General features: G+C 41.7%; 1 protein-coding gene across 1 annotated transcript in view; it reads left to right on the top strand.

Annotated features, from left to right (window-relative positions):
* Window positions 1-7,024: 7,024 nt before the first annotated feature.
* Window positions 7,025-22,832, top strand: part of SEMA7A (semaphorin 7A (JohnMiltonHagen blood group)) — a 39,880-nt gene continuing 24,072 nt past the window's right edge. The window contains exons 1-4 of the mRNA XM_066592368.1: window positions 7,025-7,134; window positions 19,140-19,276; window positions 19,371-19,403; window positions 21,347-21,442. Of these exons, the coding sequence (XP_066448465.1) occupies window positions 7,035-7,134; window positions 19,140-19,276; window positions 19,371-19,403; window positions 21,347-21,442 (366 nt within the window). The 5' untranslated portion in view covers window positions 7,025-7,034. The remainder of the gene's footprint in view (window positions 7,135-19,139; window positions 19,277-19,370; window positions 19,404-21,346; window positions 21,443-22,832) is intronic.

Raw genomic sequence — 22,832 nt, 5'->3', positions numbered from 1 at the left:
CATATCAATTATTAAAAAATCTAAAACATAAAATAAAAATATTTTTTTGGTATCGCCGCGTCCGTAAAAGTCCGATTTATCAAAGTAGTGCATTATTTTTCCTGCACGGTGAACGTCGTCTGAAAAAAAAATAAAGAATGCCAGAAATACACTTTTTTAGTTACCCTGTCTTCCAGAAAAAAATGCAATAAAAAGCGATCAAAAAGTTGTATGTATTCCAAATTGATACTATCAGAAACTACAGGATATCCTGCATAAAATGAGGCCTTGCTCAACTACGTCGACAGAAAAATAAAGTTATAGCGCGCACAAAATGACCACAGAAAATAATTGAAAAAAATTAAATATCTTAAAAAAAAAATACAAGTACTACAGCAAAAAAAAAAAACTATACAAGTTTGGTATCGTAGTAATCGTACTGACCCATAGAATAAAAATATCAGGTCATTTTTGTTGCAGTTTTATGCGCCGTAGAAACAGGACGCACCGGAAGATGGTGGAATGTCGGTTTTTTTTTCCATTTCTCTCCGCTAAAAATTTTTTTAACGTTTTTCAGTAAATTATATGGTACAATAAATAGTGCCATTGAAGAATACAACTCATCCTGCAAAAAACAAGCCCTCATACAGCGACGTCGATGGATAAATAAAGGAGCTACGATTTTTTTAAAAGGGAGTAGGAAAAAACAAAAATGGAAAAAAGGGGGCACTAAGGGGTTAAAAAAATGTTAAAACGTTAGTGGTGTTCTAGGCTGAGCCTGACCTAAAGGCCTAACACCACATTATTTGTTCCTGTCAGCCTGACCTGAAGGAAGGAACAATGGGGGGAATTTATCATGGCTTCTATACCAGAATTTCCTCCTTTTTTCTTTTTATGCTGCCCTTGCCACTTTCCTAAAAAGAGGGCATCGCTTATCAGGAGGGTGTTTGGCCGCCCTGGACCAACCATTTTATGTATAATTTACACCAGAAACTGGTGTAAGTTATGCCAAAAATGTACGCGAGGTTGGACCTTGTATACATTTTTGTGTGGGTGCAAATGACAAAGCAGATGTTTTTTTTTCCCCATTTTTTTCATCATTGCGTTCAAAGAGCCATAACTTTATTTTTGCATCTACATGGCTTGGGGCAAAGCTTAGTAGGACAATATTATATGTACCATAGGCTGCAATACTGAAGTATTGCAGTATATTATACAAATAGATCAGACGATTGCAGGTTCAAGTCAGCTGTGAAGACCAAAAAAAAAAAATCTGTGAAAGTAAATTTAAAGGGAATCAGAAATGTCCTTTATGCTATCCTCACTGAGGGCATTCGGATTTCAGCTAACACTTATTCTAATTTTACTGGGGCAAGTGTGATATTGGGCTGTGAAAGTCTTTCACAGCCCGATATTGCACTCGCCAACGTTCAATTTTCCCACGAATCCGAATTGTTTTTGTATCTAAAACAACTCGCATCACTACGAAGAAGTAGGGATCCTCCACCACAGCTGTCAGTCGCGGCAGAGGATTGCAAAGTATTTCCCATTGTTTTCAGTGATGAAACCTTGCATCACACTTGGCATGCAGTGCATTGCTTCATTGAACCCATTGAAAAATGCGATGTGAGGACACGCCCAAAGATAGGACATGCCGCAATTTTTTTCATGTGTTGTGGTGCGATAAGAAGCAGGAAAAAATTCACTGGTGTATGGGTTCATATTTGTGCAAGATTTGTGCATTTCTTGCTGGAAGCTACAGAGACATGCAGTAACAAGCTGTAAGTTTTTTAAAAGTCGCTGCATATTAGACCATAAGTGACCAACTGCTGAAATCCGCGTGTCTCTCAATGAGGACAGCAGAAGGCCCAATGTCTTCTTTCACGCACGGATAACACTGCAGAATCCAGCCGTGCCCGTGGACATGGGGAGAAAAAAAAGGTTTTCTTACCTCTCCGGCTCCAGCGCTGATCTCCTCCGTGCCGGACGGATCTTCTTTCTTTAGCACGGTGGAATGCGTCTGGATGCGCCGGACACATGTACAGTGCAATTTTTATTGAGTTTTTTTTTTAACCCCTTCACGACCAATGACGTACCGGTACGTCATGGAGCGTCGGGGTATGTATAAAGAGAGGTTGCATGGCAATCTCTCTTCATACAGTGCGGGCGTCAGCTGTTCATAGCAGCTGACACCCGCGGCAATAGCCGCGCGCGGCCGATCACGGCTATTAACCATTTAAATGCCGCTGTCAGAATTGACAGCGGCATTTAAATCCCCCGAACGTAGTTCGGGGGTCCCGCACAGCCCCCCCCCCCCCCCGCGCGGTGAGATCGGCGGAGCCGTGCAGGTGTCATGGAAGGCGGGGGCCTAATGAAAGGCCCCAGGGCTGCCTTAACAGACTGCCTATCAAGCTATCCCCATGGGGTGGCTTGATAGACTGCCTGTCAAAAAGCAGTATGACGTAATGCTATAGCATTACGTCATACTGCAGGAGCGATCAAAGTATCAAAGTAATGTAAGAAAAAATCAAAGTTTTTTTTAATTGAAAAAAAAAATTGTAAAAGTTTAAATCACCCTCCTTTTGCCACATCTATTATTAAAAAATCGAAATAATAAATTAAAAATATGTATTTGGTATCGCCGCGTCTGTAAAAGTCCGAACTATCAAAGTAGCGCATTATTTTTCCCGCATGGTGAACGTCGTCCGAAAAAAAAATTAACGCCAGAAATGCACTTTTTTAGCTACCCTGTCTCCCAGAAAAAATGCAATAAAAAGCGACCAAAAAGTCGTATATATTCCAAATTGGTACTATAAGAAACTACAGGACATTACGCAAGAAATGAGCCCTCGCTCAACTACGTCGACGGAAAAATAAAAAAGTTATCGTGAGCACAAATTGACGGCAGAAAATAATTGAAAAAATTTAATGTCTTTGAAAAAAAAAAAGGATTATAGTAAGAAAAAACCTATACAAGTTTGGTATCGTAGCAATCGTACCGACCCATAGAATAAAGTTATCAGGTCGTTTTTGTTGCCATTTGTGCACCGTAGAAACAAGACGCACTGAAAAATGGCGAAATGTCGGTTTTTTTTTCATTTTAAAAAAACACAACTTGTTCCACAAAAAACAAGCCCTCATACAGCGATGTCGATGGATAAATAAAGGAGTTACGATTTTTTTAAAGGGGGGAGGAAAAAACGAAAATGGAAAAAGAAAAAGGGCTGCGTCATTAAGGGGTTAATGTCCTGCTTTCCCGCGGATCTGTGGCACAGCAACAATGACAGCTATGCCGCGGATCTGATGGCTTCCATTGACTTCAATGGAAGCCGTCCCGCAGGATCCGCAGACAAAATGGAGCATGCTACAATTTCTTCCTGCGACTGCAATCCGCACGCCGGGGAAAAAAATCAAATCCGCATACTTTAAATTGCCCTGTAGATGCTAATGCATCCCTATGGGCTTCTAGAGATGCAGATCTCCTGCGCGGGAGACATGTGCGGATTTTATAATTAAAATTCGCCCATGGACATTGGGCCTAAAATACATTACCATTTCCCTTTTAATGAAGATTTTTTTAATTATTACAAAAAATAAAAAGCCCTTTTCCAAATAAAATGTAGATACTTGGCATTGATACATACATAAAAGTCAGATTTAAGAAAATATCACATTATGTTCAAAAGGATTTTATTAGGCAATTGCAGTACATAAGGTCAATAAAATGTGCAACAAGAAACTGTGATGTAATCCATTAAGAAATACATCTTGAAATGGGAAATTGTACATCATGTCGGGAAAATGGACACAAAGATACAGGCAACTGACAAAGAAATTAGAAGGGTCATCTTTCCTCATCAGCTCGCATTTCCTCATGTTGCAAGAGATATAACATTTTTTGTAGGACACCTGAGGATATGGTTTGCCTTAAAGTGAGCCTCCTGAAATAAGGCCACCATGATCCTATTTTTGTGCAAGTGATATAGAATATGGCTTCTCTCTGGGGTGTTGAGGCCGTTAGCATTGTAACTTTGAAAGGTCACAGTAGACATGACAATCTAAGAAAAAGGCACTAAAATCATAAGTAACAGTCTTGCAACCAAATATCCAATCCGATACAGGAAAAGGAGGAGTGGGAAAAAAAAGGGAAGGGAATGCATAACAAAAACTAGACCAGGGGTCTAATGCCTGCAACATTAACAGTAAATTCAGGTCAACATATAAAATTGTACCGCAAATGGGGGGACAGAGAAAGCCAACAGTAGCGGGAGCTTCCCTAATCATCTCCACCACATCAAGAACATCTAAAACATTAAGTGAATGTAGAGACACAACTCTGAGACTATCCGATAAAGAAAACCTGCGGAGAAAGTGCCATAGCAAGCAACCAACCTATGGAAATAGATGGTCAAAGTTAAACATATTACAACATGCATAAAGCAAGAAAACAATATGTGCAGGTATATATGGGGTATAGGCCCTCAAGTATGTTCCAACTGTGATCTGTGGGGCTGACACTGGGGTTTTCCACCCACCATATGCCATGTCGCTCTGGGGTAGAAATTGGAAAGGAGCCAGAGGTGTAAGAAGGCCAGTCTTGTAAGGTGATCAATGGAAGGTCAAAAGTTCCCAAGAACTTTGGAAGGTCGCAAAGGAATGTAAACACAGCAGATTTACCCCCTTTACAAGACTGCAGCTGGAAGGGGTACCCCCCAATAGTACTGCACACCCTTTTCCCACAGATCTGAAGGTATAGGTTTCAAAGCTTTGCGTATTTACATGGTGCGATTAGTTAGATTGGGGAGAATAGGAATATGGGATCCCTGAAAAGATATACCATCTGCTTCTCTGAGCTTTCTCAGAATCATTTCTTTATCCTTGTAGAAAGTAGGGTGAGTAGGAGCAGTAGATTTAGGACCCAGGGAACGATGGATCCTATCAAGTGTATTGGTCGGTCAGGGGGTGTCTGCAGGAGGTTACTTAAAAATTTTTTGAGCCCAAGATTGCAGCTGTGATGCCTTAATGGCTTCACTGAGCCCTCTAATAGATATAGATTGATCCAGATGCATATATAAGTCAGAGTTTTGAAGCGTTTACTGTTGTATAGCTCATCTGTAAGAGTCAATATCTTTTCCTGCGTTTTCTCCATTGTCACTATTCTCTGCCCCACGTGCTGCAAATCATGTTGTAAAGCAAACATGTTCTTTTTGTGTGAGGCTTCCAACCTCTGGAAAAGACCATCAAATTCTACTATTGTGGCCAATGCACGTTTGTGGGCTTTCCAGTCCTACCCTGCATTTCTATCTAGGTTCAGTGAAGGATGTGGATTAGGAGCTTCAGGGGGCCTGTACTGGGCAGTAGACACTGAGAGAGGATAAGAGGGTAGATAAGGGGTAATAGTCTCCCCTATATTGTCACTGTGAGTGCAGGCTGAGTGCTCCACAATGATCCAAGCTGCTGCAGCTTCTACTGATAAGTCCCTCCATGCAGCAGCTTGAGCAAGTAGCAAATGAAAGTGGAGATTCTACAGAGTCGTCTCAATGGAGGAAGCTGTTAAAGTGAGCCCTAAACAGGGCTCTATCCTACCTTTTTACGCAGCCACAGGACCCACCGCGCTATGCACCAGAGCATCGTCTGGTCAGAAGCATCCACGGCAACAGTGGCTGCATCATCGCAAGGAGAGCTGCCGGTAAAAGACAAGCCCTCACACCCACTGATGGGTAAAAAAAATAAAAAGGTTATGGCAACACAAAGCAATTTTTGTAAAAATATATAAAGAAAGTATTTTATTTAAACAGTACATCGTATAAAAATATAGACATTTTGTATCACCATAATTGTACTTAACCACAAAATGAAGATAATGTCAGTATTAGTGTAGTATGTCTCCATCCGGAAGTATGGGTTGGCCAGGCTGACTTACAGGTAGTGCCCAGGTCATGCCCAGTTTTACACCCCGGTGGAGACATACTACAGTATCACTGTCTGGGTCATTAACAGAATGGCCAGCAGGGAGGAGGGACAGCTGGAGGAGATTTCTCTGCTTGCTCATCCCCCATCCCTCTCCATTCAGTTTAGCAGCAACTGTTCAGTACTGAACGACCACTGTGTTAAGTGAATGGAGAGGGGCGGGGAAAGCGAAGAGAGAAATCTCCAGCCGCCCCTCATCCCTACTGAGTGAGCCAGCAATACTCGCTCCTGTGCAGAAGCACAGCAGCGAGGACATGCAGGAACGACATTCGTCCAGTGCAAAAGGCCCTTTAGTGCAGTATGTCTCCACTTCGGAGCTTTTGTCACTTTTGGGTGTGACCTGGGCATTACCTGTAGGTCAGCCTGGCCAACCCATACTACTGGTGGAGACATACTACACTAATACTAATAATGTAATTTTTCTTGTTAAAATGTTAAAACAATCCTCACCCCCCCCCCCAAAAAAAAACAAATTTTTCATTTCATTCCACTTTTTCAAAAGATTAAAGGGCATATTATTTCACATTATTGGAAAAAAAAACTTGTCCTCCAAAAGCAAGTCCTTACATAGCTATGTTGATGAAAAAATAAAAGTTATCATTAAGGTGGAAATGGAAAATGAATCAGAAAAAGGGCTACTATGAGAACGGATTAAAAACTGAAACATAAGCAGTATATCTTCAGTGACCAACAGAGGATAAAGATATAAGCAATATATCTTTAGTGACCAGAATATTTTCCAGAGGAGCGTGAATGGCCTTATATGTCTCCTCACTCACTTTCTAGGTGCTCTCCTTAGGAGGAATGATACCCTTCCCCTGACCCATGTCTATAGACCTCTCACTAGCCAAGCCATAAACCTGCTGTACACTGATGAGGGGCAAACACCCTGAAACAGCTGTCTGTGCATGGATTCTTGTTTAATTTTAAATTCCCAGTCATTGTTATAAGACTTGTATAAAAAGTCTAACATTGACTTGCAGGAATGCTATCTTCCAATAGATGGTGCTGCAGAGGTATTGATCCATCTTTATCCAGAATTACAGCACTTGGTCCTTCCTCATTCATTCATTTACTACTAGACCATGAAGCTGTGTATTCTTCTACTCCTCAGCCTCTCTACTCTGCTTTCTATGAGCCATGCTAACAAAGGGATGGATCCAAGGTTAACCTACCTCCTGAAAGGTGAGTGGAGTCTATAGATCTCACAGCTGCAGTTTCTATTTATTATGAAGCTGGGGCTGGCACACTCAATAGAAATACATTGCAGGGCTGGATACAATACGGTGGCAGCTGTATAAGATAAAATGACATGAATAATAAAGGTTTCTTCACATTTTTAGTGAATTGTATTAATGTGTACCTCTGCAGTGTGCAGAAAGTGTAATAATACTCTGTATTCCTTTGCTGATATATTCATGTCTTAAAAGGATTACCTTGAATGCATTGTACAGTGTGGGTGCACAGAGACCAGATGGTTGTAATATAGTAATCTCGTACAGGATTAGCGCAACATATTTACGAAGGCATATTATCCTATTTAAATGACTGTCGTAGCTGATTCTTGTTAATTTGTGGCCATACTGTACTTCGTTACAAAGATGAAGAACATATGTAGTAAAAATTTCTACCCTTCACTGTATCTAATACAGGAAACCAAACCATGTGCACAGGAAGCAAATGGGACCTTCTTTTCACTTATTTTCAATAAATCATTGGAACATTTACAGTGTGATTCCCCTAAATTAACCAGAAAAGCACATAATAATTGATGAGCAGTGCAATGGTTGGCTGTTTTTGTAAGACTCGCTTACAATTTTTATAGTGCTTTACTGTTTACTAATATGTCTCTTCACATTTTTTACAGTTTCTGTTAGTGGGACTTTTTGCCCTTTTTAGTCATATGGAAATATTCTATGAAACTTAAGGTTTTATTATAGAACTTTCTAAATTGGTTTATATGATATTCACTGAGGTGTCACAAGTAATATCTACATACAACATATTTGCATATTATATTTGCATTTGCTTTCACGTCCCAAAATATGACACTGTCATATATACTGTATAACTATATCTCCATATAACATTTTTTCATAACTCAATTTTTGCGGTTGCAAGGGTAATTTCAGAACGGGCAATTTTCATTGGTTAAAATTGCACAATTTGTATCTGATGCTTTGAAACACTCTCTTGCAGTATATGATTGGTTTTATATAGGCTATTGAAAAGTTGAGTGAACTTATAAAGTTGGCAGAAAACTGCCAGTCACAACGAAGAGTAGGGAGAACCCTCTATGAGGCTGAGTAAAGTGAGGGATCGCAGCCAAAGGCAAAAAAGTCAAATAAGTAACAAAAACGTAATATAGTTAACTTTGTTCTGTTCCAGCATCACTACTCTCTGGTGCTGCAGTATGTGATGCCAATACTGTCAAAATATCATCCCAGTGGGCACCAAGTTCATATCACTTATGAAAATGAGGGAACAAATTACACCTGCGCAGGACACCAATGAGACAGCCACTCACACTGCCTCTTGATATAGAGAGCAGTGGCTGCTTGGCGTATACTCCCACACATAGTGGATAAAAAGTGCCAGACCATTCTGATATATGTAGTTCACCATGCAGACCAGCAACCTATTAATGACGCCATGATAATTCGGCGGGTTGCCCTGCACTTCCGTCAGTCAACCACATTGGTACTGCCACCCTGGGCTCCCCCTGGAGTCTTAAAGCCACACTGCATGTGAATGATACATAATAAATGCATCGCATTCGTTGGATTTTGGCCAAGATACATGAGCCCACTAACCACTTCACGGTTCCTTGCGTTGTAGTGGGTCCCTACACTAATATAAATACATCACAGAAGGGGAAATATAGAGAATTTGCTCCCTCATTTGGTAGTCAGCTACCTGCATGGTGAGAGGATGCATCTATATGCACTCCTTACTCAGTATGGCCGTTTTCTGTGATTGCATATTATAATCTTATTTCATTTTTTGCTGCAGTATTTTGGTTGTAGAAACAAGACACTCCACCCCCAAATGGCAGAATTGTGGTTTTTTTTCAATTTCACTCCACTTAGAATTTTTTAAAAGTTTTTCAGTACATTATATGGTACATTAAATAGCACCATTGAAAAACACAACTTTTTCCACAAAAACAAGCCCTCATACAGTTACATTGATGGATAAATAAAAGAGTTATGATTTTCTTAAAACTTGGGAGGAAAAACTGAAAATAATAGGGGGTTACAGGCTCTTTTTTCACAGTCCAATCGGGCTAGAATGTTCACAACAAAGTTTGTTTTCCCGATCATTGGGCTGTGTGAAGCTGCATCCGATCAGATGACGAACAAGCAAATGCTCATTTATCAGCAGATCACATCGTTTGTGCAACTGAAAAAAATCATTGCTATCAGCTGGGCATCTTGTGTGAACGGGTAATGTACTGCCAACAATGTTGAAATGTATGGGAAATGAATGCTTGTAATTATGTGCGAATCTTGCAATCTAAAGGAACCGTAAACCAGAGGTTTTAGATTAGTTTCTGTGAGCGAAGACAATCTCTGTGCAGTGCTGTTGAATATATTAGTGCTGTATAAGCAACTGTAAATAAATGAATTAAGGTGCCCCTACCCCATTACTAGCTAATTTAGATTGACTTTGCACTTAAGTGTATGGGCATGTTTAGTTGTGTGTTTAGAGTATCTACTAGTAAGTATTATTTTATTTTTGAGGGCAAAAACAGACGGCCATATGCACAACTACTCTCCCCGCTACCAAGTGTAGTTGCGCAAGAACGGGGAAATCCAAGAAAAGGGTGAGCTATGTCAGGCTCACAGAGTTCTTCTCCTCCACACAGTCTCAAAATGGCGTGGCCAAGTGCAGCAATGGTGAACAGTAGACACCTTCTCCAGCCTCCCCTCAGGGGTCTTCATCCTCCTCTTCACCAAGCAGCCAGGTGAATCCTCCTGATTTCCCACCTGGGACCCTCTCCATCGGTCAGACAGAGATCAAAGCCCCATTTACACTGAAAGATGATCACTCAAAAATCGCTCAAACGACAGTTTGAGTAACAGTTTTAAGCGATCGTCTTTGCACAAACTCTTATGTAGCTAATTAGCTACTTACGAGTTAAATGAAGGCGGAGCGGGACACTGCTGACAGCTCCGAGAACAGCAGCTGTTTTGTATATGCAAACAGCTGCTTTGTTCTGTGAGCTTTCAGCTGGTATCCTGCTGAGAAGTCCGAGCGGGATACCAGCGGAAAGAATGCTATCAGCTTGCTAAAAATCATTGATGAACGAATCGTGCACGAAAAGTGCACGATGACAGCGCATTTATACGCAAAAAATATTTTGCAGTTGGGTTGCTTGCAAGAATGACTACATTTGAAAGTATTTAAACACATCTGCATTAGGGACACCAAATTTGGTGTCTAAGGAACTAAATGTTTTGAGGATGACATCATTAAATAGATTTGAGATATATTTTACACCTTTCTTTGACCAGGGGATTATCTGGAGTTCTGAAATAAAATATTCCAAGGTTTCAATAGGCATGTTTTTCGGTCTATAGGACATAGGTTTGTCTGAAGTTTGTACTAACCTCTTCCACACTTCAATTGTTGCTTGCATAGGTAGAGAAAGAGAGGGAATATGTAATAGCAAGTGTAAGGAAGGGGTGGCTGTGGTGAGGACACTCACATATATCAAGGCGGTTTGGTCTCAATCATGCCAGCTGGCCTAGGCTGGAATCGAACAGTCAGGGATGATAGAAACCATGATAGGGATCGGTTTAGGGTGATGGAACATTGGTATGCTTTAAGATTGAGAAGGACGACTCTCCCTTGGGACCTATGGAGGACTAGGATTGAGAAGAATAGGGTGTTTTTCTGTCCAGACATAGTGGGCCAATTGCTTTTGAAACTTTGACATTATTGCCTGGGGGACAGGTATTGGGAGGGTTCGGAAGTAGTATATTAGTTTTAGAAGGATCATCATTTTATACAGAGCCATATGGCCAATCCAGGTTACCTATTGTTTTTTGAATTTGTTCAGTTCGCTTTGCAGGGCATTTAGTGGGTTAAGTTAGTTTATGTAGACCAAATCTTTAAGGGGGCGGCAGAGTTGGATTCCTAGATAAGGGATTCTTTTGTTTTGCCATTGAAATGGGAGTTCTTGTTCTATTTTTTTTTTCCTCTCTCTTATGTATGCCCAGGATTTGAGATTTGGAAACGTTCAGTCTGTAGTAGCAGACACCTGCACATTGAGAGGGTTTCATATGTTGCTCAGAGGGAGATCATGGGATTAGTTAGGGTTAACAATATGTTTTCTGCAAAAATACTTATATTATGCTGTCAAAGGCCTGCGTGTACTACGTGAATGTGGGGGTTTATTCCGATATAGACTCTATTACTAAAGTGAATAGCAATAGAGAAAGTAGATAGCCTTGGTGAGTGTCATTTGTGATGTGAAAGGGTTCAGATAGAGTACCATGTATTAGGACTCTGACCGAAGGAGACGTGTATAGGGCCCAGATTGCTTTGAGGAAATTACCTGCAAACCGAAACTTCTCAAAAACCAAGAAGGCAAAGCCCCAGTGTAGCCTATCAAAAGCCTTTTCAGCGGCTAGGGCTTATAAAGTGGAGAAGGAGAGAGAGGCGTCTATCTTTGCTAAGAGGTTCAAGACTCTCCTTGTGCCATCAGGGGCTTGCCTTCCCTTGGTGAAACCAACTTGATCTGAGTGGACAATGCTGTCTTTGTGCTTTGTGTAAACTTTGGTGTCACAGTTCAACAGGGAAATTGGGTGGAAGTTAAGGCTCATTTACACGCAAAGACAATCTTTCAAACGATTGAAAGATTGATAGCTCTAGTGATCATTTTGCATAAAGAACTAATGGGCACTAATGCCCATTATCACTTTATCAGCGTCATTTACATGGAAATGAGCCTCCAGCAGCTGTTTGCAAATCCCAGCATGTGGTCTGGACTTTGCACTCAGCTGCATTATCATCGCAGGGGGTGCCCTGTCAGCTGAATACAATGTAGCAAGTGAAAGGTCCTGCAGCACACCTTCATAATGCAAGTCATATGCAGAGGTTCCAGCAAAGGGAAATGCAAAGCCACCTGTGGGACCACGGATATCCAGTCACAAACTAATCCAGCAGTCAGCAATGAAGTAGCAGCATCAATGGTGTAGTAAAATAGAAAAAAGATTTATTGCTCCATAAAAATGGCGACATTCCGACTAGGTGAGTCTTTATCAAGGCTTGATAAAGACTCACCTAGTCGAAACGTCGCCATTTTTATGGAGCAATAAATCTTTTTTCTATTTTACGATACCATTGATGCTGCTGCTTCATTGCTGACTGCCGAATACAATGTAATCCGCTGCTCCTGTGGAGAACACATTGTGCAGTCCCTGCTATCTCTCTCCGGCTAAATGATGGATTTTATGCTCACTTAAAAATCATCGCTCAACCAAAGAGTGAAAGATGGAAGCATGTACATGCAGCAATTATTGTTCAAAATTCATCGTTTGAACGAATTTTGAGTGATAACCATTGCATGTAAATGGGGCTTTAGCCAGGGAGGAAGGATCTTTGCCAGGTTTAGGAATAGTGACTATCATGGCCTCAAGCATTTCCTCAGGGAGCTTGCTATGTGTTATACCTTGGTTGAATGCAAGGGCCATATGTGGGGCAAGGCTGGGTGCGAATAACTTATAATATTCATTTGAAAAACCGTCTGGTTCTGGAGACTTTTGAGATTTTAATATTTTAATTGTGTCTTGGATTTCTGCGGTTGATATTGGTTCACTTAGGGATTCATTTTGGGCCAGTGATAGAAAGGGAAGGTTCAGGTTACGGAGGAATGCCAAGATTGCCTGTGAGGTCGGCTGAGGGGTGGAGCCATCGTCTTTGGGATTGTATAATTTTTTAGAATATTGGCGAAAGATCTCGGCAAACTGTTTAGGATGGAAGATCCTACCACCCCTGCCATCCGGGTGGGACATGTAGAGAATTTTTGCTTTTAACTATTTTCCCCCTAACTAGGTTTGCCATCATGCAGGATGGATTATTAACAGAGGCATAATAGTTGGTTAGTGAGGTTTTCATTGCTCTGTCGAAATTCTCAATAAAGAGGGTCCGCAGCTTTTGCCTCAAATGAAATAACCTTTCATGAGTGTCATTCAAGGGAGAGTCGCAAAGCAACAACTCAGTACTTGTAATTTGTAAAAGTGTTTCATTGATCTGGGCCGACCTCTCCGGTATTAGTGTATCTTGACGCCACCAGGACGTCCTGGTGGCATCAAGATTGACAGGGAGTGACGCCCCCTGTTCCTGATTGGCTGGAGAGCAGGCTGGAAACTAGGTCCTGCAAGCCCACTAAAAGTATCTGGTGCTGCCGGCTGATGCAGGGAGGCGACAGGGTCGGGGGACAGAGAGTGTAATGTTACCCCCCCCCCCCACCCCATGTGGCTTTCCAGCAGCCGAAGCACAACCGCTGACGCCAGCAGCAGGGGAAGCGCCCGGCAAACAGCTCAGTGTCCCGGCGCCGCTAAGGGCGGCATGTGTCAGGGCTGGAGTCCTGACATATAATGCCTCCTTCTGGATCCTAGGGAAGACAAAGGGGGCATTTCTAGCCTCAAGGTGGCCTGAGGAATCCATGAGTCTATCCAGGATAAGGCTAAAGTCCCCGCATACAATCCGTCTACCCATTTCACGCCTCTGGAACTTCTTGATAGTTTTGTTTAAGAATCACATTTAAGCAGAATTAGGAGCATTGACATTTAGCATCATGAAGGGGATGAAATTTTATGTCCCTAAAAGGATAATATATCTGCCTTTATAATCTAATATTTGGTAGAACACTCCGAGTTGAATAGTCTTTCTGAAGGCAATCAAGACACCTGCTTTCTTATTGGGAGCGCAGGCCAAGTAAGTGTTAGGGAATTTTTCATGTTGGCATGCGAAGGCAGTGAACTGGATCTCCTGTACACACAAGATGTCTGTATTGTTGGATGAGTGTTTAAATGGGGAATTCAGCCCATCAGCGTTCAGAAAGAAGTTTAACAGCCACATGAAACATAAATTTTGCTAAAACATAGTGTGGAATCTATCAGACATCTTCTCAAAACATTGGGGGTAAAAAAATCCTGGGACAAAGAACCCTGGGCCCCCGGGCCCAGGCACCCTTTCTAGATAACAAATAGGGCGACAAGTCCTAGCAGAGTGTGGGCTTGTTTAGGTGGGCGTGGAAAGTTCATCTGTATAGAAGCAAAGTTTAGGCTCTCATCTTGTGGATAGACTTTTATGGCTTCAGTGGACCTGATAGCCAGCAGAATAATTCTCCGGGGCTCTGGGTCTTCTGGTCGAAAGTAGAGAGGATACGTCGACTGGGTGAATGCCCCATGTCTTCAAAAGAGGAGCTGCATCGTTGGGTTTCATGATCGTTTGGATCACGCTGTCTCTGGATTATAAGCTTTGGAGGAAAACCCTATTTGTAGGAAACTCCCGCCCAGCGGAAAGCGCTTGTGATTCCTGAGAATATTCTTCTCGCCCGCATAGTGACTTGCGATAAATCCATATTAAGGCGTATGCCTGCATAAGGTGCTGGCAGCTTATTTAGTTTGCGAGCCTTTTGCATTAAAGCTTCATTAGTATGGAAAAAATGTATGCGAGCTATCACATCTCTGGGGACTGTTTCGGAGATGAATTTGTCGATTGTTAAGTCCAGAGGGAATGCATCATGGCTTTCATAAGTTGCTAGAGATATTTGGTGATTTCTGTCGCAGGAATAGATTCCGGTATCCTCTTGAATTTGACACTGTTACATCTGTTTCTGTATTCGATGTCCGCCAATTTAGCTTTAAGCATATTATCTTGTTATGCGAATGAGTTACATATTTCTCCCATTTTGTTTTCAGTGTGTTCAAGCTTCTCACCGAAGTCATCTAAGTAGAGGACAGAGAGGCAAAATTGGCCTGGAGGGAGTCCTTTAAGGCGACCACCATCTCCTTTATAAATGTTTCTGTTGCAGGATGTTCTGATAAAGGCATAGAGGAGATGGAGTCAGTTACAGGAGGCACATATGGCCCTGCATCTTGCTCCACTTGCAACCTGGGGCGCTGCTTGAGAGGGCTAGTGGAAGGTGAATCATGTGGCTGCCTCTGAGACTGGAGGGCTGGCGCCATTTTGTTTAAGTGCTGTGGCTCCCTGGAGGGTTTTATGGGCACTGCTGGTGGGGAGGGAGATCTCTTAGGGTACTCACCTTGATAGCCTTCCCGTGGGAGACTGCCAGGACCCGTGGTGATGAGCAGGAGTTCGGGGATTCCTCAACCCCTCCCGGCATTGAAGCTGGTGAAGCTGGGGCCTCCGATTCTGTGTCGCTCGGCCTGCTGAGGAGTCACTGCTGAGAGCCCAGGTTGCGGAGCTCCGGACTAAGTGGCCATTCCGATGCTCGGCTAGGACACCACAGCATCCTACCAATAAAGGAGGTTTGGGAGTGTTTTACACAGCGTTTTTAACGCACCCCTTTTATTTCAATGGGCGATACACGGCGTCAAAAACGCACTGCAACGATAAAAAATAGAACATACAGTGTTCATTTTTGCACACACTAAAAACGCTGAGCTAATACTCTTGTCTAAAAGTCCTCATTGAAATAATTGGAGAATTAGTGCAGTGTTTTTAGAGGGCATTAAAAACGCCCACTAAACGCTGTAAAAAGAAACGCCTGTGTGAGAAAGGCCTTAGGCTGCTTTCACACCCATCTCAGCTCAGGATTTTCATCTCTCTTCTCTGTTTTTACAGGAGAGAATCTGAAATCAAACTGAAAAAAAATGATCATTTTTTTCCCCCATTGATTTCAATGGAGTTTCAAAGAAAGGGAAGGGCTTCTTTCTGCGGTTGATATTGGCTCACTTAGGGACACATTTTGGGCCAGTGATAGAGAGGGAATGTTCAGGTTATGGAGGAATCCCGAGATAGCCTTTTAGCCTACCTCACAGGCAATCAAGGCTATCAGGATTACGTTTTTTTGGGATGGAAAAATTGCACAGTCTGCATTTTTCCGTTTCCTTTCCGTTTTTTTAAAACACCATTGAAATCAATAAAGAAAAAAACGGATTCATTTTTTTGAGTTTTATTTAAGTTTTTTCCCCAACAAGGGAGCAGAGAGACAGAAACCCTGAGCTGAGCCGTAATGGAGGTGTGAAAGCAGCCTTGCTCAACTTCCTAATTCCAGCGGCACACCTAAATCTATTTTCAAAATCACATTTTCTAATCTCAACAACTCTACTAAAGGAGTCTCTCGAATTTATTCAGCTATTTGTAATAAGTTTTCAGTAGAGAAACTATCTTGCCTAGATCATTGGGAACAAGATTTAAATATTTCGATCAGTGAAAACCAATTGCATAAATCATTCACTTTAGCCTCTTCACTATCCAAATGTACTTCTCATTTAGAATTGTCAAAAAACTGGAAAAAAATTAGGTTCTCACTAGAGATGAGCGAGTATACTCGCTAAAGGCAATTACTCGAGCGAGCATTGCCTTTATCGAGTACCTACCCGCTCGAGACGAAAGGTTTGGGTTCCGGCGCGGGGGAGCGGTGAGTAGTCAGCAGGAGGGAGCTGGGGGGGGGGGGGGGAGAGGGAGAGAAAGATCTCCCCTCCGTTCTGCCCCGCTCTCCACCGCAGCTCCCTGCCCGCCGCCGGCACCCGAACCTTTCGTCTCGAGCGGGGAGATACTCGCTAAGGGCAATGCTCGCTCGAGCAATTGCCTTTAGCGAGTATACTCTAGTTCTCACGCTAAGTTAAGTAATATCCTGTATAAATAATAATTCTAAGCAATAACTGAATTAGCAAGCATTCATGGGAATTACAAAAAATATTTGGTGGTTTGGGAAAAATGGATCAAATCCTTGTTTTATAATCAGACCTTGTAAACTTATCTTAGATCAACTTTTTGTTTACGTGAGCAAATTTTGTACTGTGATCCACCTGCAAGCTGCATGGTTTTTATTAGTTTTTTTTTGTTTCCGAAAATTTTGAAAAATGAGCGATTTAGGATTCACATATCATTCCTTGTACTATGGTTGTGTAAACCTTCTTTTATTTTACTGCATATTGGATTGTACATTGATATTTCGCTCAATAAAAATCTGTTTAAAAAAAGAAAAAGTCAGTCACCTGGGAGCTAGTATGCTGGTAATGGGGAGTTTCACGCAGCCTGTATATGCAGTATGCCCAGTGCCTAAACTTGTATGTATCGATGGTATCGTTTTCTTTTATGAGTCAGATATTATGATACAATCCTAGCAATGATATCGCTGTTGATGATGCAAAAGGTTCCGTTGCCAGCAGGCCTGTATTCTGGGATTGGGAGCGAGTCACAAGGCTGTCATTGGGAAGCATAGTGGTACTATGACACTATAGCGATACCATACTAACTGAACGATGATTCAACCTTAAAAGGCTAAAAACTGTCTCACTATTCAAAGCAATACTTCCTTTTTATAGTCTATATACACCCTGCAGTAGGATATCCTCCTGCATTACTCACCATATGTGGGCCTGCACGATTGTAAACCCCTTAGTGACCACCATATAGTGTTTTTACGTCCTGCAGCTGCAGGACGTGTATGGAGGGAGGTAGCGCCGCTATCTCCCTCCATACAGCGCGAACGTCAGCTGTTTATTACAGCTGACACCCGCAGGCAATAGCCGCGCTCGGCTGTTCGTGGCTATTAACCCTTTAAATGCCGCTGTCAATTCTGACAGCGGCATTTAAATCCCCCGAACGCTGTTTGGGGGTCCCGCACGGCCCCCATCGCGGTGAGATCGGGGGAGCCGTGCAGGTGTCATGGCAGCCAGGAGCCTAATGAATGGCCCAAGGGCTGCCTTAGCAGACTGCCTATCAAGCTATCCACACAGGGTGGCTTCATAGACTGCCTGTAAAAAAGCAGTATGACGTAATGCTATAGCATTACGTCATACTGCAGGAGCGATCAAAGCATCGCATGTTAAAGTCCCCCCAGGGGGACTTCAAAGTAAAGTAAAAAAAAGATCAATAAAGTTTTTTAAATTGTAAAAAAAAAAAAGTTATAAAAGTTTAAATCACCCCCCTTTTGCCATATCTATTATTAAAAAATCTAAATCATAAAATAAAAATATGTATTTGATATCGCTGCGTCCGTAAACGTCCGATCTATCAAAGTAGTGCATTATTTTTTCTGCATGGTGAACGTTGTCCGAAAAAAAAAATAAAGAACGCCAGAAATGCATTTTTTTAGTTACCCTGTCTCCCAGAAAAAACGCAATAAAAAGCGATCAAAAATTCGTATGTATTCCAAATTGATACTATCGGAAACTACAGGACATCCCACAAAAAATGAGCCCTTGCTCAACTACGTCGACGGAAAAATAAAAAAGTTATCGCGCGCACAAAATGACCGTAGAAAATAATTGAAAAAAATTAAATATCTTTAAAAAAAAATACAAGTACTACAGCAAAAAAAAAATACTATACAAGTTTGGTATCGTAGTAATCATACTGACCCATAGAATAAAAATATCAGGTCGTTTTTGTTGCTGTTTGTGCGCCGTAGAAACAGGACGCACCGAAAGATAGTGGAATGTCGTTTTTTTTTTCATTTCTCTCCGCTAAGAATTTTTAAAAAGTTTTTCAGTACATTATATGGTACAATAAATAGTGCCATTGAAAAATACAATTCGTCCCGCAAAAAATAAGCCCTCATACAGCGACGTCGATGGATAAATAAAGGAGCTACGATTTTTTAAAAGGGAGTAGGAAAAAACAAAAATGGAAAAAAGCAAAAAAGCCCGGTCACTAAGGGGTTAAAAGGCTAAAAACGGTCTCACTATTCAATGTCTCACTGTCATTAGCATGGAAATAAGTATCCGGTCCTTAAGAAAGAGTTTTCAAACCATTAATCATCGCTGGTCATTGCTTTGATTTCCATTTACATTTACTGTATATGTTCCTTTTGCTAAGACTAAATATCTGGAGAAAATAGAGAAAATAGTATCTGGGTCTCTGTCCTGTAGATGCAGTTTGTTGCATTTGTTGATCATTCATGCTTCTCTCTCAGCACTTCTGTCAATTTACTAGTTCTTAAAAGTTGTCTTGTTTCTGAATAGTCTTCATTTTCCCAATAGGTAATTATTCTTTTTCCCTGCATAAAGAGGAGGCAAATCTTGTCTTCCACCTATCAGACAAAGATTCTTTGTACGTTGGAGGAGAAGAGATTTTGTATCACTTTAATTTTGAGGGAATGAATTACCGGAATTACATGGTATGCCTCTCTTCTTACTGTTAAATAATACTAGATATATAGAAACTGCGTATCCATTAACCTAAAGGCTTATTCATCTCCATTGTTTTCCTAGATTAAAGCTGAACCTAATTATTGTCAAGGAAAGGTATGTTACTAGTCTTCCCATAATCATACATAGAATCTTCTATTCTTTCTACCCCAGAAGATGTACTACCAGCATGAACTCTGCAGGTTGTCAGCCTCAGACCTCAAGTGTTCAAGGAAAGAGAGAAAATGTGTGAAATTCAGAAAGACACCCTTCGATCGTTTCAGTGAACAATTCTCGCTCAGTACAGTTAGGTCCTGCATCTACATGGGACAAGTATTGCTTACAATCGATTGCTTGAGCAATTTGTTCACCAATAGTTGGCCCATGTAAAGGTACCCTTAGGCTGGGGTGACACGGGACGTATTCCCGGCAAAAATCTTGCGCATTGGCCACAGCGAAAAAACTTGAGATTTCCTCCGGGAAAGCGCTACTTCAAAACCCGCAGCGCGTAGCCTTGGGTTTTGGAGCGGCTTGGCTGCACGCTTTTTACTTGTGGCTTCGTACTCCCATAGAAGAGAGTGCAGCTGCATCATAAAAAAAAATTGACATGCTGCGGCTGAGAAATACATGCCGCAGAGCCGGCTTTGCCGAGACGGAATGGCCGTCCTGTGTGGACAAGATTTTTGATAAATCTCGTCCACCTGGCCGACTAATCCCGGGATTAGCGACCACAGGCGGATTTGCCGCACAGAAATTCTGGATGGAATTTTCGCAGCAATTCCGCCCTGTGTGAACCCAGCCTTAGATTGTGTGTTATTAGTTGCTAACATTAGTTTAGATATAGATAGAAATATATAGACAGGAAGGAATATTAGATATGGAGCAGTACTGAATCTCAGGAGCTTGTAGGCACAGATTGTCGGGGACCTTTGTCAATCAAGCAGACCACACTTCATGCCATGTATGCCTGCTCTTAGTAAATTCGCCTCCCCAGGACCAACTATAGGGACACGCAAACTGTCAGTAAATCTGGGCCTTTGGCTGAAGTACTGGGTTCATAAGGATTTAAGGCAATGTCTGCTGTACCCTTTTTAAACTTTAAAAATACTTTTTAGCGCTTATTTTTTTTCCATATCATCATTTATATTAAGAAAACTTTCAAAGATTTTGCACACTGGCCGCTGAGCCTCTCAATAGGCTATGACTTTCTGTTCTGTAGAGAACACTTCTCTCCAGTCTTCTCATTATCGTCATAGGCAGGACTACACTTCTGCTATAATCTGGAGGTAGATGACACAGGATCAGACCACAGACAATACATGATGGAGACAGCTCACTTCCTTCTCCCCCCTGGCTAGTGACCACCACACCAGTCACAGAGCTTTCCCACAACATTCCCCCATAGATATCTTAGGTCATCCTCTGGCTGAGCTTTCCTTTTCGTCCAATGCAGGACAGCTGCCCACATAATCCTATACAGAAAATAGGATAATGAATACACATTGTGAAAATAAAAGCAGATTAACTAAAAACAATGTTTTAGTATCTAGTTTCCATTAGTGAACAAATCTAGGTGATAACCTTCCCTTTAACTGAACATCATGTTTCTAGCAAATAGTTTTTTCTTTCCTAGTTTGGGGCATAGTTGTGATCCTCAGGCTTCATGTCCATGGGCACGCATGGATTCTGTATGGGGAATCCTACATGGAATTCGCCAGCAACCCTGCGTACCTATCCTTGTCTTCATTCTTCTGTACTGTGGAAGTGCGCAGTGCAGCTCTTTTTTTAAACCCCTGCTTTCCCGCGGAATCCGTAATTGACATTACAGGTGGGCCGCGGATCGGAAAGGCTTCCATTGACTTCAATGGAAGCCATCTGTGCATGCTATGGAAGGTTATTGTTGCGGAATCCGGAGCAGAACGCACGCTCCGGATTCTGCAGCAAAAGTCCGCCCATTAACATTGGACCCTAAGTGTAGAGCGTCCCTTTGCATACAACAATTATCTTTTTATTTACCTTACAAATCCCAATAAGTTAAAGTGATGTTCTTTTCTTTTCAGCCTCATTGCAAAAATTATGTAACCTTTGTCGGTCAACTATTAGGACGGCTCACTGTCTGCGGTACTAACGCATACAGTCCTGGCTGCTGGACCATGGTAGGTAACAGCTGCAGTTTTCTTGACCTACTAAGCAGTACAGTAGTAGAAGCAAGTTTGATGCTACTGTAGTTTGTCCTCAGTTTTTTTCAGTGTTTTTGTGGCTTTTTACCAGATTAATATTCTCAACATTCTCTTTTGTTTACTCAGCTAATAAACTCTACACCAAACCTACAGATTAACAAAAGTACTAATATCCCATAGACTATCATTGTGCCGCTCACATGATGCGCACAAAATACTCACGCAAAAAAATCTTGTCATGTCCTATCTTGGAGCGTATTACGCATGCATACACACCAAGATAGTGTATGGAGGTTGGTGTCACGCAGCAAGTACGCATATCATTGTGTACTTGCTGCATGCTTGCGCAAGAGAGACACGGGCACGACTCAGCTCCTTATGGCCATGTAAGGCTGCCAGTCCACGGGCGATATGTCACTGTTATCCACGGCGATAATCTGGCCGCGGGTAACACAGTGAATGCTTTCTATAGGCTAACTATGGAAAGCGCAGCCCGATGTCCACAAGCGCAGAATCATAGCGATTCTCTGCCCGCGGGATTGAAATCGTGGCATGCTGTGATTTGTGCTCCCCCCTCCTACCTCTTGGCAGAATATCACTAGTGATATTCCGTCACGGCCGTGGTCAGGCAGCCTTAGTCCAGCCTTACTTTGGCTACATGATTAATTTCAACAATGCTTGCCACTATTATTTGGACACTTTATGTGAGTATTACGTATCTGCATTCTATTGTCATTTTTAGGTATACCATATGATACCGTCTTTGAATTGTACAGTATGACAACATTTTTATGTGTACATTAAGGCAGTATGATTTAGTTGTACTATAGGGCTACATTGTTTTGGAGATGTACTGTATAGCTTTGCTATTAAAGCGCACTGATAATGTCCAGCCTGTAGCCAAAATTGCCACACTTGTTTATTACCATTACCATTAAATAGTGTTAGTATATAAAAATGTACAGATTCATTTTATGTCCTTAAAGGGGTTGTCACTCGAAAAAAACATGTTACTTGTCCATAGTATAGGTGAAAATCGAACAGAAATAGCACCCATTCATCTGACTTGATGTATTCCCATGGGCTTATTGCAGCATATCCTACTTTTGCCCACTTCTTGTGTTGTGTTTAGCATGTTGGACAACATATGGGCTGTCTGATTTAAATTGTGCCCAAGAATCTCGGAATCAACAATTTTAATGCCCGTGTACATGTACTCTAACAGGGCAATAACCGGGAATACTGAGTATCATTGCTCTATTCATCTCTGTGGGACTGCCAGAGACAGCAGACTACAAGTGTTCAGCTATCTCAGTCAGTCCCATAGTAATGAATGGAGAGGTGCACATGAGTAATTGCTGCTCTA

This window comes from Eleutherodactylus coqui, chromosome 2 (genome assembly GCF_035609145.1).
Source record: "Eleutherodactylus coqui strain aEleCoq1 chromosome 2, aEleCoq1.hap1, whole genome shotgun sequence".
Taxonomy (NCBI): domain Eukaryota; kingdom Metazoa; phylum Chordata; class Amphibia; order Anura; family Eleutherodactylidae; genus Eleutherodactylus; species Eleutherodactylus coqui.
This window is presented reverse-complemented; position numbering and strand designations above follow the sequence as displayed.